Raw genomic sequence first — 17,893 nt, forward strand, 5'->3', positions numbered from 1 at the left:
TATGGTCATACTAGATGGCGTCAGGATTTTAAAAGTCTGATACAAAGTTTAGGCACTAGAGGGCAGATATAAGTGTTAACACTAACTTAATTTTTAACTTAAATACTAACTATCGCCCACTGGTGGTCAGGTTAGTAACTAAGATGAATCTGGTTAGAAAAAAAGGGGGACTTGTGAGCTTCTATGTACTTCTGTATTTTTTGTTACTACCCCCTAACTGTATTATCGACATACATTTAATTAAAAAGAAAGAAATCTTTCTTGTATTCATTCAAGCATATTTTACTTATAAATATCTATGTACATATATATACACATACAAAATAAAACTTAATAAAGTACTTCTATTAACTTATGTTAAATCGCGATAGAATTTTATTTGTAATTATTATTGTATAATAATAATTATGATTTATTATTATTATTAATATATTTAAACCAATATCATAAAATACGATTTATTTGAAAAATATTAACAATACGTTCTTACCGATATTTAAATATCATTCTACTAAATCTTTTTTAATGCAATATAATGCTTAGAACTTTGACTTCAAGTAAACTGCCATATTAATCGAAAGTATGGCACAGTGTCAGTAAGAATCAGAAAGATAGAAAAGTGGATTCGTATGATGGGTGATGTCATGGCAACTACAGACAACAAGCTGCCAGATCACGAAATATTTGGTTGGCAACTAAGTGAGTGCGGATTTGTTGGTTGGCAACTAAGCGAGTGTGGTTACTTTAATAAAAACCTACAGGTCCCCGGGGGACCTCTCTTTCTCTCTCTTTCTTTTTATCTATCTATCTATATTTCTCTCTTTCTCTTTGTATAAATAAGTACTTACGTAAATATCCCCCCTCCGAGGCCTGTGTTTTCAATAGGTTTTTGTTAAAAGTAACCATGCTCACTTAGTTGCCAACCAAAAAATCCGCACTTACTTAATTGCCAACCGAATAGTTTTGATCAATAATCCTGGATTACTGACAAACCTTCGAGTGTTCTATTAGTGATTTCGAGAATTCTATATGCTACATAGACAATAGGAGAAAAGAGGTCTTGCACCTTTGAAACGATTTGTTGATGGAAGAGAATCGAATTTAAATTCGTACGTCCAACGATCAAATTTAAAAGATCGATAAATATGTATAACGAATCTGTACCTTTATAATAAACGATATTAGTAATTATTCAGACAATATCATTATAATAAAATTTAAAATATCCTGACGTATATAATATTTCAAAATATCAATAAAAATATTACTAGATAGAAAGGAAGAAAAATGGATATTGATATAGTAAATTTTTACGAATATACAAACAAGTCATTAAGTACAATGATCTTGAAAAAGCAAAAATGGCATATATCGTGTTTCTAAACTAATTTTAAGAGACTCCTAACTCTAGTTGCAAGTTCGTGAATCATGAAACACGGATCGATTCTTGAGTTCGAATACCTCAACGGAAAATCCGTAGAAGATATAGATGAGGGCGGGTTCAAGGTAATTGCCGTTGTGGATATAACGCGACCCCCAGCTGCACGAAATACAAAAAAGCAACGTACTGTTCGACCACTCTCCTACTTTTCCTATCGGTGAGAGGGTGGTAGAAATTCTCTACTGAATCACGAACAAAGTAGTAGTGGTAAAACGATCATAGTAGAAGAGGGCAATGGATGAAACTCGTCAGTCGGCATTCGATCGTGCTGTGAACACGATGCGAATGATCCGATCATATTTTCGTTCATTCGCATGAGAGAGAAAGAGAGATAGTAAATAATTGAATCGTTACTAATCTATGTATATATATGTATATATATGTATGTATATATATATATATATGTATGTGAAAAAAAATTCAACCAACAATCATTTTGGAAAATCATAATCGTTCGAATTGCCAAAGGTATATATTTAACGTGTAGTAAATAAATAGATTTAAAAAAAGACAAAAATATATATTTCATTATTTTTCAATTGATACCACGAATGAAAACATTTGACAAAATTGAATCATTCTTTTGTATAGAAAAACGTACAAATGTCAGAGATTCGTAGATCGGTTGTTCGAGTTCGTCAACTCTCATTACAACCACCCACGCCGCGAAGATTGCAATTGAGACGACAAAAAACGTCGGACGACGAGCAATCTTCAAAGATTCACAATGATCCTATTGGATCTGATAGAAGTCGAGTTAATTCGAGATCAGGATCTTCGAAACCGAAGGTCCTTTTATTCATTAAATATCGAATAATAATAATATTAATTCGTTCGTCGTTAAGAATAAGAAATTAGTTGATATTAATATATATTAATCGACAAATAGTATTCCTTTTCCATTACCCATCTTCTTTTTTATAATTAACAAATTTTGTTGAATCTTGTAGGTACGCATAGCTTGGAGCGAACGACACCGTGAAAATAACAGCATCGAGCAAGTAGAAGTCGTTGCACGTCAAATCACTGGTAAGTCAAAGTCAACCACGAAAAAATCTCGAAACAGGAATATAATTGAAAACGGAGAAAAGGCTTCGATACTTTATTCGAGGCAAGAGCTTACAGAAAGATTAAGACTTGCCTGGAAACATCGCGAAGAAAATAAAACCAATATCGATATATATTTGGCGCATGGTGTACGCGAGGAACGATGCAATTCTGAATCATCGAATTATCCTGCCATATCGGAACCGCAAACACCACCACCACCACCACCAGTCTCCAAAAATGAAATACTTCGATCATCAGAAAATGATAGACATCCTATTACTGATAGCAAGCATTTGGATAATTCTTACGGCGATGATACGTGTGAAATTCAAACGACCAAGCGTACGGATTCTTTTGAAAGTAGAACGGACTTAGACAAGGACATTAAGGAAACAAAAAGACCTAAAAAGACGAAGGTTATCGAGAACAATTTAAAAGTTGTTGAAACTTCTTCGGTTAAACTTCAAAACGATGTTTGCTATTCTGAGCCAATCGAGAGGATTAAGTATGTAGAAAGTACCACTAACGAGACATTAAAAGGAACAATCGAGGTATAACTTTAATACGACAGTGTAAATAATTCATATTTTTGTATAAATATTATTTTGTAGGTTTCAGTCGATCAATCCAATAAAAATGAAAAAAGTGTGTCGATCGAGGCAGAGGATAACATCAAATTACCAACGTTAAAGTCCGAAATTACAGCATTAAACGTCTCCAAATCTCAAAACGAAGCAACCTCGGCGAAACAGAAACGCGCTAATTTTCGAAACGGTACGAATCGAGCATTTCTATACACGGAAACTGATAAGACTGTTGTATCAAAAATGTCGACCGCCGATACCGATGTTCAAAGAAGTTCTTTGTGTAAAAGAACGACGGAAATGAAACAAATTGAAGCAAAAAATGTGATTAAAAACGTAAACGATCAAAAGCTTAATCGAAAGTCAAGAAGTAGCTCGGCACCGTTGCAAGGAAGAAATTCATCTCGTATTCAAGTAAATATCGTTATAGATACGAACTGTGATTCTAAAAATACAATTCAAAAAAATTCCAACGAAATTAACGACAAAGGAAAAGTTAACGAGGAAGGTGTTCTTGATAAAAAAAAAGATATTCTGTTGAAGGTAATTAATATTAATTTTTCTTAGATATATATTATTAATCAATTTTTCTTACGATAATATTTAATTATACCGATTTTTTCCCAGCCGTCATACGTTCGTCCAATAAAATCAGCTCCGTTAAAAAAGCGTCTTAAAAGTATAAAAAAACGACAACACAGCTTAGGATCCGCTTGCAAAGATGAACAATGCAATAATGGCTTACGAGGTCGATGTGGATTATCTATGAAAGATTGCGATGGGAAATCGAACGACGTCATTACCATGGTTTCTTTGGTTAGTTCTACCGAAAGCGATAGCGATCTGGAAAATTCACCGAACGAAGCTAAATTGATCGATCAGTTGCGAGAAAAATTATCTACAACGCCCATCATAAAAACCTCGACAACACCGATCCCAGGAAATATTAGGAAATCTGTAAAATCAGGTAAGTTTTGAAAACACGAAAGTTAATAAACGCGAATGAAAACAATTGGGCGATATGTAAAAAGAATACGATAAAATTAATGAGAAATATTGCGTATTTCCAATTGTTCGTTATTTATATCATAACTTGTTTTTAATATTGAATCCCCCATTGACTCGCGATGCCTGTTACAAAACAACATTCGCGTAATAAACTGATAAAAGCCAGGTAGAAATTCGATGAGACGTAAGCGTTACGATGAGGCAAGGCGTGCAACGATAATTAAAGGAACAAATTACAAAGGGTGCGAGACACGCGACGCATACATTCCATAAATTATCTCTCTTAGCTGGTTCGTTGTGCTTACATTCTATCGTGCATGAATTAAACGCTACTATAGTAAATGAAAAATTTTCACGCGAGCCATTATGATCGATATTTTGAATAGAATTGTCGAAATATTTTGTAGAATTAACATTTTTTTGAGGATATTCCAACGTGTTTATAAACGTAACGAATGGTAAGCATAGTTTTCGAACAAATCAAGTGTTATCAATCGATTGTATTTAATGTTAGAGATAGATACGATAAACTGACATATATTTTCTTCAAATGAAATTAATCCATGCTGTTACGAGCAAAGATTGCTTATTACATAAGCGTAGAACACTGCAGTATGTATTTGTCTATGATGCCATTTCTAACGGCATTATCGAAAAGGCTTTCTTCATAAAGCGTTGTCTATCTTCTTCGTGCTATCCTTATAATCGATTGAACATGTTAAATCGACCAAACTTCTTCTCAACCCTATTAACCCTCAAGGACCTCCCTTCATGGAGCAAAATATCTCATCGAAACTCGACGCGCAATCAACCTCTAATAATTACTTTATTTGAGTTTTAAATGAACTAATAAAACCCGAAAAACGTGTGAGCTTTCTTTCTAACATTCCAAGCATACTTTTATACATATAGGAACTGCAGTCAATATTTTTTTTCAAGCTTTAGTTTAGCTCGTTAATACCACGTACCTATTTCGGTTATCATTCTTTTATTACTTTAAACGATTATTCATAAAATTGCATAACAAATTTATCAACGAGCCAATCAATTTTTTATACAATCTCAATATGACAATATTTTCATAAATGTAAATTTTAACAATATGCAAAATAACTTATAAAATAATAATGTACACATTAATATTATGTTAATCGAAAAGAAATCTTATTGAACAATAACAAGAGAAAATATTCAACGAATAAATAACGCATCTCTTATGTTAGTTTCCTTTCAAAGAGATTCTTTCGACGAGGATTGCACTCTGGAAAAAACGCAATTTGATTGTATAAAAACAAAAGCTACGATATCTCAAAATCATTTCATAAAAGATTCCAAAGAATTATCGGGAGAATACGGAACGAGCAAAGAATCGATTCATTGGAAATCGAACGAAATCAAAACGGCTTTTCCCATGCTTTCGTTTATCCAAGATGAAAGCGAATCTTTATGCGTTCCTTTAATGGACCATGACATGCGAAGTCTAGCCGTGCCAATCGGAAATGTGGATGATATGAAAAAGAAGTCACATAGAATACGTAATACTTCAACAGTATCGTAAGTCTTCTTGTTTTTTTCTTTTTTCCTAAAGAAAGAAAAGTATATATATATATGAGCAGTTCTCATTTACCAAATCGATTAACTCCACGAAACAAAAATTAGAGAAAATTGATAAAGTATAATATGCATTGTCATATTATTTATCGTTCAACAACTATGCAAATTTTTATTATTTAATTGCATTAAACTTAATTATTAAGCAATTTTATTTTAGATATCGAAAGTTAAGTATTGATCAAATGCTTTGATAATAAAATCTGAAAACAAAAATGTATAAAGTAGAGTTTAGTCGTTGATTGAACTGCTCATATATATATACAAATTTATTTCATAAAAATAATTACATTGAAAAATCCAGAAAAATACGATCTCTATAATTAATCTATACGTTGTCACATACTTCATTAACACACATCTGCGCCTATTTACAATATTATTTATAAGTTAAAGTAAAAGCATATTACAACTCGAGCGTACGCCTTCTTTCAACTAAGTGCACATAGATTATGCGCGTAGGTTAAACCATAATGAAGTTGGTTCTTCAACGATATCCGCATTTTAATATTTCATAAAGGTCACGAAATACGCTTTGATTATTCCATGATTTACGATAGTCGAGAAAAAAAAACCGGGTCGATATAATATACTACAAATAACGTTATCAAAAGAGCTGTAACATACTGGTACGACCATTCTCATTTTATTCCACTTTCTCGGAATAATTTACAATGTAAATTTATAATAAATTGTCTTTTTTTTTCGATTTCAAAGGATCTTCGATTATTATCTATGATCTATTCATCATTTTCTTTATTAATTTATATAATACCGCGTACGAATAAATATGTTCATACTATAAATAGACAGAATCAACTGAATCAATTATTAATTTAAAGAAGTCTAACATGATATAATATGTTTACAGTGTCCTTGATAAAAAAGCAACGATGATAGAGATGAAAAAAGATAACGAAATAATAACAACTGACGATCAATTAGTTACACGTCGATCAACGATTTCTAATAAATTTTTACTTTCAAATGTGAGAGAACAATTAACATATACATATTAATACATACATATATATGAGCCATTTTTGCATGCTAAAGTGAATTAACTCCACTTTAAGAATTTTGTAAAATTCTATTGCCGAAATACTTCTCATCGATACTTACATATTTATATTTAAAATGAATTTCTTTATTGAGTAGATAAAATATTAATATTAAACAGCTAAAAGTTTTATGATCACTAAATAATAAATATTATCACATCGTTGAGTTAATCTATTTAGCAAATGAGTAACTCGTATATCGAAAAATAATTATTACGCGTTATATAATTCATTGAATTATCTCATTATTAAAAGGTCAATCCTAACACCACGGAGATTTCTTTGAAAGAAAAGAATTCAGATGCAATATCGATAGAAACGGAGCCACGATTTCAAACACGCAAAGAAAAAGATTGTTGGCATCTTTATAAACGAATGTGCGACAAAGGAGTCAACGTTTCGTTCGACACGGTTTTAAGGTATTATATAAAGTTACTCTTTTTTTTTTCTTTTCAAAACACATTTCTATTTTTCCTAAATTAAATATAATTTTAAAAATAATATATTTCAAAGATTCAATTTTTATTTTGTTTATAATAAATAAATCCTCATCTGTTCTTATGTATATGTACGTTATATACTTTATATACACGTATTGTTTCAGAGGAATGCTCACACCCACGGAATATCGATTACGACAGAAAGAATGTTCGGAGAATTTTTAAAGAGCATTTTTAAAATGTCCCCCCCCCTCAGCCCCCTTTGCTTGTTTAGCACTTGTTACATCCATCTGTGAATATTTATTTAGCGTCTTATTGTTAGTATTGCGAATTATTATTGGGTGGTATTGATTATCTCGTATACGTCGCGAGAAACACAAAAATCTCTCCTATCTTCAAAACCTACGACAGTTTATATTGAATAATATATAACTGTTGGTATGATTATTATAATTTTGGTATAACGTTAAAAAAAAAAAGAGAGAGAAAAAAAGAGAACAAAAAAATAAGAAACAAAAACATCTGTTTGCTAAAGCTGCTAGAGCAAGGAAAATTATAAAATTTAGTAAATAAATGATGATAGGGAAAAACAAATATGTCTTATCATATTTTTTTCTTTTTAATTTCAAGCCTCGAAACTTTTTACTTGCAACCGATAAGAAGAACAATAAGAAATATAACTAAATTAAATTAAATTAAACGTTAAAAAAAATATAATATAATAATAATGTACAATATTATTGACAGATAATAATTAAAAGTCGTTGCATTTTCTGCATTAAATTGAAAATGCATTGAAAAAAATTGCACATCTAAATTAAATTAAATTAAATTAAACGTTGACAGATAATATTGACAGATAATAGTTAAAAGTCATTGCAATTTCTGCAAGTACTGTACATTGTGATGAGTATGTATACGATTGGTCCGGGTTAGATGTAATAAGTATGTATAGTAAGTGTTAGTTCGATGTCTGACAGGGAGGTGTACCGTGCGTGTTCCCTCAACTCTAACAGCAAATGACTACATTGCCAATTAACGTACTTGTTCGCGATAGACGCAATATACGAAGTTATACAGTGAACAGTAAGAATGCTTTGACAGATGATACGTGTCTTATTCGTTTATGGTTCGCTAAAGGAAACAAAATCACGTCGCGACGAACGAAATCAAACCGATGACAATGTAAATTTTATATACCACATATCACTGTCATGACACATTCGATTAATGATGTCTCTGATAAATAAACATGGGAGCAAAGTTAATATGGATTACAAAGCTCGTCTCGAGTATAAATTATATCTGGTATGTGTCATCAATATGATTTTGAGGTTAATTTAAACATATATCTATTCCTCATTGTACTACACAACAACGTCAATTGTTACGATCGATTTGATCCTCCCCCCACTACCCTCTTTTTTGGTCTATTGTTTTTTATTTTTTTTTTATTTTTATTTTTTTCAAATTACGTAGAGTTAATATAGTAAACGTATTCGAACAAAAAATGAGAAATAACTGTTGAAAAATTGTCCATGCATTCGATACAAAATATGATGTCAATAACACTGATTTAACGCATGACTTTGTTATATTTAACTGAAAATAATCATAATGTTGTTACTATGGTATTGATCTGTCAGTGTAATGTCAATTATTATGTTATATAGAAAGATAGTTTTATTATGATATTTAATTTTATTGTTGTTTCTTTGTAGCTTTTCTATAAAATATTTAAATTCTAATTATGTGTAACAATATTATATATATGTATATATATATATTATGATAATTATAATATTTATTAACATACGATAGGCAAGGGAAAATCCAGAACCTGTTTTTGATATCTCTGAATGTGCCCTAAAAACTGTGCCACCTGGGATTTATTCGTTATGCAAAGTCTTTAGGAAGAAAATCCTATGGATGTACCATAATAAGTTGTCTTCTCTTTCGGGTGGAGGTACCTTAAATGATCTATCTTTGCTTACTATCTTAGATCTTCATGGAAATCAATTTAGCACTTTACCTCCTGACATTATGTGTCTTGTTTCACTCAAGGTATAAAAGCATTACATTATAATAAATTATATTATATTACATTTCATTTTGAAATGTAATTATACATAGCATCATTAATTTGATATATATATACACATATACGTACATAACAAAAAAATTCTTTTTCTATTTATACTTCAGGAATTATATCTACAGGAAAATAATATAAGCAAACTACCCAATGAAATAGCACATTTAACTAAATTAACTATCTTAAATGTATCAAGAAATAATTTGAAACAATTACCAGAAGTTATTGGTAAACTTCAACACCTTATTAATTTGGATATTAGTTACAATAAACCTCTTCAAAAACTCCCTAAGTCTCTGGGCTATCTACAATTAATAACAACTTTGAATATCGATGGATTAAAATTATCTTATCCGTCAGAAGATATTTTGAGCGGGGGTACAATTGTAATCATTGCATTTTTAGCAAATGAATCTGGAATTGAATATTCCCCTGAAGATTCGGTTTCAGACAATGACTTGTCCAGAGACATAAGCTCGGAAAATGTACAAGCAATATACTATGATAAGAATAGTGATGTACAGGTATTGCATGTTGACTGCTTGCCATTTGATGTTGTAATGCATGTTTTAATGTTATTATTTTTGTTTTTAGGAAAAATTGCAGCAGTTAGAAAAAACAAAGGCATGCATAGCTATTTTTATGTTTCAAACTATTTTGTATCAGTATCATTGCTTTTTATTGTTTTATTATTTAACATAACTATTTTTATTTCATTAGTAAGATTATGTTTCTTCTATTTTATACCATTGATTATTTTAATTTTATTAAAGTAATACACGTGTATAGTAATAATTGCCTGTACTTAAATTTGTATACTATAAGATTATTTAATTTACAGGAGCAACGTCAATTTGCATTATTAGAAGTAGAAAGAAATATTAAACAACAGAAAGAATATGAAATTGAGGTTCAATCTATGTTAAAGGCTCATAAGCAAAAGGTATTTCAGATTTATATATTTATAACAATGAAAATTGAATTTATTATTTCGGATAGGAGATAGAATTTTATAACTAGATATGCTCTGTTTTCTTAATTTTAGCTGTTAAAAGACTTAGCCCTACAACAAACTCAGTTCGAACATAAATTAGAAAAAGTACAAAAAGAAAGGGACACTAATAGAGCACGTTTGCTTTCCTACATTTCTAATGGTATATCAATTTCATTGTTATTTTTAAATTTAATAATAAAAACAATAAAAAATTTATAACAATTATTCTATAATCCAAATATAATTTATATTATTTGATATTTATTCACGATTCAACAATATCATAAACTTATTTTTAGCTGAAAAAGAAGCTGATAATGTAATAAAGGAATTTTTAAGAAATAGCGAAGAAGAAAGACAAACTCAAGCTGAACTATTAGAACGAGAAGCACAAGAAGAAATGCAATTATTATCGTCTTGTCATTCAGAACAGTTCATGTTTCGTACAAAGGATACTCTCTGTAAGAGATTTGTGTATTTAATAATTTAATAAAAGTAATATATATTATGGACATTGTATTTATATTTATTATATTTCTTTTAGTGGCAATGGAAGAGTTATTAGAGGAAGAATTATATAGGACAAGAAAATTGGAAGAACATACTAATTACAAAAATTATACTGCACAATCACTATTATCTTTGTTAGTATTTCACGAAATAGTTCCAATAAATATTTTTTTTCTATTATTACAATTTTGAAATTACAGGGAAGTAAGGCAGAATGATCATCTTGCACAAATTGTACAAAATCAAGAAAAGAGTAGACAAGATCTTATTGACAAGATACGTCAAGATGAAGTATTACAAAAAGTCGCAGTAGCAGCTTTATTAGAACGCAGTGATGCACGGTCTTGGAGTATTATGCAACAAGTGAATTTGGTCCAATCACAATTAGCTGCGTTAACTAATATAGAACTAGAAAGAAGAAAATTTGAAATAAACCAACAACTTGTAAGTCGATTAAGTAAATTATATTTTATAATAGACTTTACTGTTGTGTATTCATAAACCATTATGTATTTGTAGAATGAGATTTCTGAGCGAAGAGTAGCATTAAGTGCTATACTTATCGACTTATTAGAACAACAAAAAAATAGAAGAGATCAACTTCTGGAAACCATTAATCATATTGAACAGAAACGATCTAGTAGTGTAATTATCTATTTCATTTTTATTTTACTTAAATATTAATTTGACTTATTTTATTCTTCTTCGATTTTGTATTCATCTTAAAGGATTTAAGAAGAAGCAGTCAATTTTGGTTAATGCAGTACCATTCGTTAATGGAAACTCGTCCTCAGGGTTTATTAGAGATGCTAGAACCTACATTAGTGCGGCATGTTGCAATTGCAGGAGCACTACACTGCCTACCTTTTTTAGCTACATTACCATCGTTATTACCAAATATTAATGATGAACAATTAAAAGCTGTGCGTAAAAATAACTAGTATAATTTTTTTTGATAATTAAATAATTTAACAATTTAAATACATTTTTGCTAAAAATCCAAAACTTTTCAGATTGGTATAACAAACGAGCGAGATTGTGCTGCTATAAAGATGGCTGTTGAAAATTATTTGGCTGAAATGAAAATAAATGAAGATAATTCACCAACATTGCCTTCTGCACCACCTGAAGAAGCTTCTACTAGTTATAACCAACCTGAAATTGATATTGCAAAAAGTATTAATACTGCTGAATGTGTGGTTTGTCTTGATTTACAGGTGAGTTCAATGGATATTTTTTTAATTAGATTATATATAGATATACAAATTACTCTTATTATTTTTTGTTTTTAATTTTTATAGTGTGAAGTAATTTTTTTACCATGTGGACATTTGTGTTGTTGCTCTAATTGTGCAAATATGGTTTCATCGGAATGTCCCATGTGCCGAAGTACTATAGAACGCAAAATGAAAATTTTTAAACCCATAAGCCATGAGATGCCTTTTTTAAAAGATTAGAATACCAGTTACTGGTTATTTTTAAGATACAGTGCGTAATATACACATAATACAAAAAAAATATATTACAATATATACATTTTTAATAATAACTAATGTTTATCATTGTATTTAGATGTGACCATTTATTTATTATGCATTTCATATTTCTCTATAACATACTTCATTAATTTAATTAATAAATTAGACCACGTTTACAATCTAGCATAAACTTTATAAAAATGTTCCTTTTATAAATGCATCTATAGTCATAATCATAATAAAAAAAAAATAAGAATGCTTCATATTCGTATACGTATGTCTTTTTAATGACTTAAGGTATAAATAATTAAGATAGGTGAAATTTGCCAAATAACAGAAATATTATTCAAACGAAAGTTACATAAAGAATTATCATTTTTCTTTTATTGAAATATTATTAAATATTACTAAATGAAATGATCAATTTTCTAATTATGTTCTCTAAAGAATGATCTTAGTATATATATGCAACATAACAGTTTATCTACGTTATTTGATTAAAAAATTTCTTGACATAAATTGCATAAAGCAATTTGTTATAAGATAAATAAAATATAATTATATTTTATGCTTCATTTAAAAAAGTTTACAAATAATCAACTTATAAAGTAAAAGTTCATACATAATCAAGTAATACAATAACTAATTTTCTTTTAAATTATGCTAAAATGAAGACTAGATTTTGTATGTAAAATATTACTAAAACATATCAGTCACCACATCCCATATCTATAACCAAAATAAATATGCAAGTTAAATTTTCTAAGTAATTTCTATAAAGGTTGTAGAATAAGCAATAAAATTCGCATATAATTTTACATTTAATCCAAGTACAATGAAAATAAAATAAATTAAGATTTTTATTAATCATCTCAGTCTACTACAAAAATTGTAAATGTTATATTAAATATAATTTTAAAGTAATATAACTTTACTTCTACATATTCCAATAATGATATTAGATATTTAAATCTAGAACAACCTAAATTAATTTCGAAATATTATTTAATCTAATAGTAACGTCAAGAGAAATGTAGAGTAAAATATTTTTAAACAAACATTTATGACATTTTTATAACAAAAAAAAAAATTAACAACCATCACAGTAATTATAAACATTTCTTATGACATTTGAATATGATTTGCTTGTATATAATGGTCATGTACAAAATTGATCTATTAAACTGTATGCGAAAAAGAAAATGATATTTATCATGATAAAAATATAGTAAAGAAAATATATACAAAAATCATTGTTATTATAAAATGTAAGTGATACTTTTATCCATCTTCGCAAGATAAAAGAATAAATACATTTATGAAAAAGCGAACATTATACAGTTATATTTGATAATTATTATATAGTGGTTATAATAAATATAAAACAATGTAAAAAAACTGCACTTCTGTCGGTCGACTTTATATTATCAAGAAATATTTATACAAAAACGTTATTTCTCAACAATGTTATAAATTATCTTTTCCAGTATCTTCGTCTTCAACTACTTCATCTTCCTCTTTCTTGGACTGTTTTTTTTTAGTAGCATCTTTCTTTTCTTTCTGTGTTCTTTTAAAATTTTCTAATGATTCTTGTAAAGGATCTACAAACTGATCAAAATCTATATCTGCCATTGCCTGTAAAACATCTGCCCCGCTAATAGTTTTATGATTTGCTTTTTTAGCTATTATGTTAGCTGATGACGTTAAATATAAAATAAAAATTGATGAAGCTTTAGCAATAGCAGTTCTCGCATCTTTTCCTATAGTAACTCCATCGGGCAAAGCTTCCTTTATAATCCTAGTAACAACTGCATTTGGAAGATTTAAATCTTCTAATCGTTCAGCCATTTGATTATTTTGTATTAAAGCCTGAGTAAAGAAAAGAAAGAATAAAATGTTAAATAGCCTGAGTTTACTTCTAAAATCATTACTTTTAAAAGAAAATAATTTGATAAAATTATCATTAGTATATATATTTTTAATGGCATAGAGATATTTATTTAACATCTTATTAATATTTATATACATATGCATACATATCATCTAAGTTAACACTTTTTGTATAGGTTATATATCATTATACATAAAGAAGTACAAATTTAAAGTAATGTCTGTATGTTTCATTTACCTTCAATATTTAATGTTACGATGTGTGTTTCTGCACATATGCACTTCTTCTGAAATTTGTATACTTTTAACAAAAAATAAGATTTCATAAAGCACTGCTTTACTTTTTTCCCGCTGTTTTTCTCTAAAAGCCATTATAGTAAACAATCACAAAAATTCGATCATAAAATCGAAACTAAAGAGAATTCAATAGAACGGGTAATGAATATACTGTAGAGACTCCATAATTTGCCGCTAGATGTCGTTTATAACATTTATTTTGATTAATTATAAAAAAATAAAAGACACTTTTTGTCTCACTGATGATTACATAACAATACTAATGAAATCAAATTATCGTGTAAAATTTGTGTTGATCATGTATCATATTTTCATTTAATATGTTTCCAAAGAAGACCAATAAAAAAATATCTGCATGCGAACAACGCCATCTTGTAATGATAGTTATATTGAATGGAGGAAAAAAACGATTTTATACTTGCACTTGTGTTCTAACTAATGAATATCAATTTTATGGAATGAAAAAATTCTTTCGTCTGTACAATAGCTTGTCAAAAAATAGCTGTCACAAGTAATATTAGAATCGAACATCACTCAATTCCTTAAGGAAAGGATTTATCGAAGAGAAAAAGGGTGATTATCAACTGACATCATTTGGAGAAAAATGTCAAAGATTGAAAAAGGCAACGCTCACATACGGCAAGCTGAGAAAAGGTACTATTATTGAATAATGAAAGAAATAATGTTAAGAATTAATTTCCAACATGAAAGAAAAAATGTTTGTTTTAACATAATTGTTATAGCTTAAAAACTTCTTTATTGAAATGGAAGCCTGATTTCCAGTACGCTGCTGATCAGTATGCACAAGCAGGTAAAATATTTAATCAAGTTTCGCAAATGATCGAATTTATTAATACATTTATTTGATATTTATTTTAGCTACTTGTTTTCAAATTGCCAAATCATTTCAACAATGTAGAGATTGCTTAATGAAAGCTTCTTCTTGTTATAAACAAAATAAATCGTATCCTTTGATAAATCAATATTGTTCTATTGCATATGTTATAATGTGATTCATTAGTATTAATAATATTTATTTGATTGAATTTATTATCCTAAATTATATAATAGATGGTATCATGCGGCAAAGTAAGTATTCATTGTTATATTTATCTAATTTATCTACAGAAAAGCATTAATATTATGTCACGCTTGAAATCATCAAGATTCGTTTTACAGGAGTATAGAACAAACTTTACCAATTTGCAAAGAAATGGGCAATCTTTCGGATATACCAAACCTTGCACACAGTTCTTGTTCTTTATATCAACAACATGGTTCACCTGAATCAGGTGCTTTAGTACTTGATAAAGCAGGAAAAATGATAGAGTCAACACAACCAGAACAAGCTTTAGAATTATTTAAGCGTGCAGCAGATATTGTGATGGTATAAATTACTTATTGTATAAAATTAATATTGAGTTTATAAAAATATTTTTTTCGATTAAAGGGTGAAGATAGTCCAAGACAAGCAGCGGAATATATGAGCAAGGTAGCAAGACTCCTGGTGAAACTTCAAATGTACGATCAAGCTGCAGATGCCATTCGCAGAGAAATAGGAATGCATCAACAAATAGATCATATACAATCAGTGGGTCGTTTGGCAGTAGCCTTAGTATTAGTTCAATTAGCACGTGGTGATCAAGTTGCTGCAGAAAAGGCATTTAAAGAATGGGGCAATTATTGCGATGCACCTGAGGTATTTTTATAAATAAATGTTATCTTTTATATAAAATATTTTCTACTAATTCTCTTTAGCAACTAACATCATCAATTTATTATATAGGTTCAAACTTTGGAAATGCTCTTACAAGCCTATGATAATGAAGACGCAGATGCAGCTAGATCTGCTCTAAACAGTCCTTTTATTAAACACATGGATGTCGAATATGCTAAACTTGCTAGAGGTTTGCCTCTACCGCAGCAAATATATGCTATACCACCTGTAGGTATAAGGGCAAATGCAGCAGAGTCATATGTTTCACCTAATGCTAACAAATTAATTGGACAAGCTACAGTTGAAGCCGAAGTCAATTCTGTAAGTATACGATAAATATATTTGCATTTATAATTTTCTTTTAAACATATATTCTTACATAATATATTTCAATATTATTTTCAATTAATAGAAAGATGATGGCGCTGCTGCTGGTGCTGCAGTTACTGTTGCTGCCGCCGCTATATCTAACGATACAATGGAACAAATACCAGATAAAGTAGAAGATGAAAAATCTAATGTAACTTCGCAAAATTTGGAAACAAATGAAGATGCGGATGAATATGAAGGTGGATTGTGTTGATTGCCTTCTTTATAAAATACTAAAATCTTATTTAAGATTCTCCATACACATAGAACCTAATTTCAACTATAATTTCGTACATTATTCCATTTAAATAATATATAATGTTAAAGATGAATCGAATATATGCAAGACGACGCTTGTAATATAAGAGTACAATTCTTAAATGCATTGAAAATTAAGATATACTCTGCAGGCCATGTAGAAGATGGAACAGCAGTATAAATATTTATCATATACATATATATATGTGTGCGTATGTGTGTATGTGCGTGTGCATGTTATTTCTGCAGAAAGATTTAAACAGAAGTAATACGAATTTATGTTAATACATGAGATATATATATATATCCTACATACAACACACATGCTTTAAGCAAAAACAAATATATTATTAGGTCTACCGGAAAGTTTTGTCCGATTTTTGCTCCTCAAGTTTCAATCGATATAAACATGTTTATTTGAGTCATATATGACTATTTTTCGTTATCATTGCATTTATACACATGTACTCTCCTAAGTAAACTGAAAAAAAAACCTTCTCATGTCATTGGGCAGTGAGAGGCGATCGTTAAAACATGACGACGAAAAAGTTCATTTACGCCACTGTACTTTGTACGAGCTCCAGCAAGGAAGAAATGCTACAGAAGCGCGACGAAATTTAATATAAATTTTTGGTTTATATGCAGTTTCAGATAGAACGTGCAAAAATTGATTTAAAAAATTCGAAGCAGGTGATTTTGACCTTAATGATAAGCCACGTTCAGGACGGCTGTCATTGATCGATGACGACATTATCAAGGCTATGATAGAGCAAAATCCATTTTTGACAACGTCAGATATTGCAGAGAAGCTAAGTTCAACTCAACAAACCATTTCCGACCATATTCGGAAGCTAGGATTGGTCTATAAATATTGCAAATGGGTGCCTCACTAGTTAAGTGAAAAAAATTTGAATGACCGAGTTGTCATATGCACATCTCTGCTTGCTCGGTACAAAAACGAATCTTTCTTTGACCGGATGATAACTGCTGATGAAAAATGGATTACATACGACAACATCGTGAGTATAGGAGCATATTGCGAGCCCGGAAAGACTACCCTTTCCCCTTTTAATCCGAGCTTGAATCTGAA

General features: G+C 29.4%; 4 protein-coding genes across 6 annotated transcripts; 3 read left to right on the forward strand and 1 right to left on the reverse strand.

Moving 5' to 3' along the window:
- The first annotated feature begins 1,802 nt into the window (after nt 1–1,802).
- Nucleotides 1,803–7,644, forward strand: LOC106792557. 2 transcript variants are annotated; one of them, XM_014759026.1, is made up of 9 exons: nt 1,803–1,909; nt 2,033–2,230; nt 2,392–3,042; nt 3,103–3,618; nt 3,703–4,042; nt 5,307–5,637; nt 6,566–6,683; nt 7,011–7,174; nt 7,360–7,644. In XM_014759026.1, exons 2-9 carry the CDS (start codon nt 2,045–2,047, stop codon nt 7,418–7,420), a joined length of 2,367 nt encoding a protein of 788 aa, XP_014614512.1. In that variant the 5' UTR covers nt 1,803–1,909; nt 2,033–2,044; the 3' UTR covers nt 7,421–7,644. The 2 variants fall into 2 exon arrangements, with proteins under 2 accessions (XP_014614512.1, XP_014614513.1); XM_014759027.1 differs by lacking the exons at nt 6,566–6,683; nt 7,360–7,644 and having other exon boundaries at nt 7,011–7,121.
- Nucleotides 7,645–8,137: 493 nt separating this feature from the next.
- Nucleotides 8,138–12,340, forward strand: LOC106792566 (E3 ubiquitin-protein ligase LRSAM1-like). 2 transcript variants are annotated; one of them, XM_014759035.1, is made up of 13 exons: nt 8,138–8,503; nt 9,017–9,259; nt 9,401–9,814; nt 9,885–9,914; nt 10,132–10,233; nt 10,336–10,444; nt 10,584–10,745; nt 10,829–10,928; nt 10,995–11,238; nt 11,314–11,439; nt 11,523–11,717; nt 11,808–12,011; nt 12,096–12,340. In XM_014759035.1, the coding sequence occupies exons 1-13, from the start codon at nt 8,426–8,428 to the stop codon at nt 12,249–12,251; spliced, it is 2,163 nt and encodes a 720-aa protein (XP_014614521.1). In that variant the 5' UTR covers nt 8,138–8,425; the 3' UTR covers nt 12,252–12,340. The 2 variants fall into 2 exon arrangements, with proteins under 2 accessions (XP_014614521.1, XP_014614522.1); XM_014759036.1 differs by lacking the exon at nt 9,885–9,914.
- Nucleotides 12,341–13,114: 774 nt separating this feature from the next.
- LOC106792567 (DNA polymerase epsilon subunit 3) lies at nt 13,115–14,595 on the reverse strand. The gene is made up of 2 exons (XM_014759037.1): nt 14,401–14,595; nt 13,115–14,141 (listed from the first exon to the last, which is right to left on the reverse strand). The coding sequence occupies exon 2, from the start codon at nt 14,118–14,120 to the stop codon at nt 13,740–13,742; it is 381 nt and encodes a 126-aa protein (XP_014614523.1). The 5' UTR covers nt 14,121–14,141; nt 14,401–14,595; the 3' UTR covers nt 13,115–13,739.
- Nucleotides 14,596–14,861: 266 nt separating this feature from the next.
- LOC106792564 (gamma-soluble NSF attachment protein-like) lies at nt 14,862–17,827 on the forward strand. The gene is made up of 8 exons (XM_014759032.1): nt 14,862–15,113; nt 15,203–15,270; nt 15,339–15,423; nt 15,531–15,548; nt 15,639–15,846; nt 15,910–16,158; nt 16,246–16,497; nt 16,589–17,827. The coding sequence occupies exons 1-8, from the start codon at nt 15,064–15,066 to the stop codon at nt 16,757–16,759; spliced, it is 1,101 nt and encodes a 366-aa protein (XP_014614518.1). The 5' UTR covers nt 14,862–15,063; the 3' UTR covers nt 16,760–17,827.
- Nucleotides 17,828–17,893: the final 66 nt, after the last annotated feature.

Source organism: Polistes canadensis, unplaced genomic scaffold (assembly GCF_001313835.1).
Source record: "Polistes canadensis isolate GaletaPanama2010 unplaced genomic scaffold, ASM131383v1 scaffold_475, whole genome shotgun sequence".
In the NCBI taxonomy this organism is placed as follows: Eukaryota; Metazoa; Arthropoda; class Insecta; order Hymenoptera; family Vespidae; genus Polistes; species Polistes canadensis.

Excerpts from the sequence above, each read along its gene's own strand:
- LOC106792564 (XM_014759032.1), top strand. The coding sequence starts at position 15,064 with ATGTCAAAGATTGAAAAAGGCAACGCTCACATACGGCAAGCTGAGAAA. Across the intron at positions 15,114-15,202 it reads ATACGGCAAGCTGAGAAAAG|CTTAAAAACTTCTTTATTGA; the intron begins GTACTATTATTG and ends TAATTGTTATAG. Across the intron at positions 16,498-16,588 it reads TTGAAGCCGAAGTCAATTCT|AAAGATGATGGCGCTGCTGC; the intron begins GTAAGTATACGA and ends TTCAATTAATAG.
- LOC106792557 (XM_014759026.1), top strand. The coding sequence starts at position 2,045 with ATGTCAGAGATTCGTAGATCGGTTGTTCGAGTTCGTCAACTCTCATTA. Across the intron at positions 3,043-3,102 it reads CATTAAAAGGAACAATCGAG|GTTTCAGTCGATCAATCCAA; the intron begins GTATAACTTTAA and ends ATTATTTTGTAG. Across the intron at positions 4,043-5,306 it reads TAGGAAATCTGTAAAATCAG|TTTCCTTTCAAAGAGATTCT; the intron begins GTAAGTTTTGAA and ends CTCTTATGTTAG.
- LOC106792567 (XM_014759037.1), bottom strand. The coding sequence starts at position 14,120 with ATGGCTGAACGATTAGAAGATTTAAATCTTCCAAATGCAGTTGTTACT.
- LOC106792566 (XM_014759035.1), top strand. The coding sequence starts at position 8,426 with ATGATGTCTCTGATAAATAAACATGGGAGCAAAGTTAATATGGATTAC. Across the intron at positions 9,815-9,884 it reads ATAAGAATAGTGATGTACAG|GAAAAATTGCAGCAGTTAGA; the intron begins GTATTGCATGTT and ends TTTTGTTTTTAG. Across the intron at positions 10,445-10,583 it reads GCTTTCCTACATTTCTAATG|CTGAAAAAGAAGCTGATAAT; the intron begins GTATATCAATTT and ends ACTTATTTTTAG.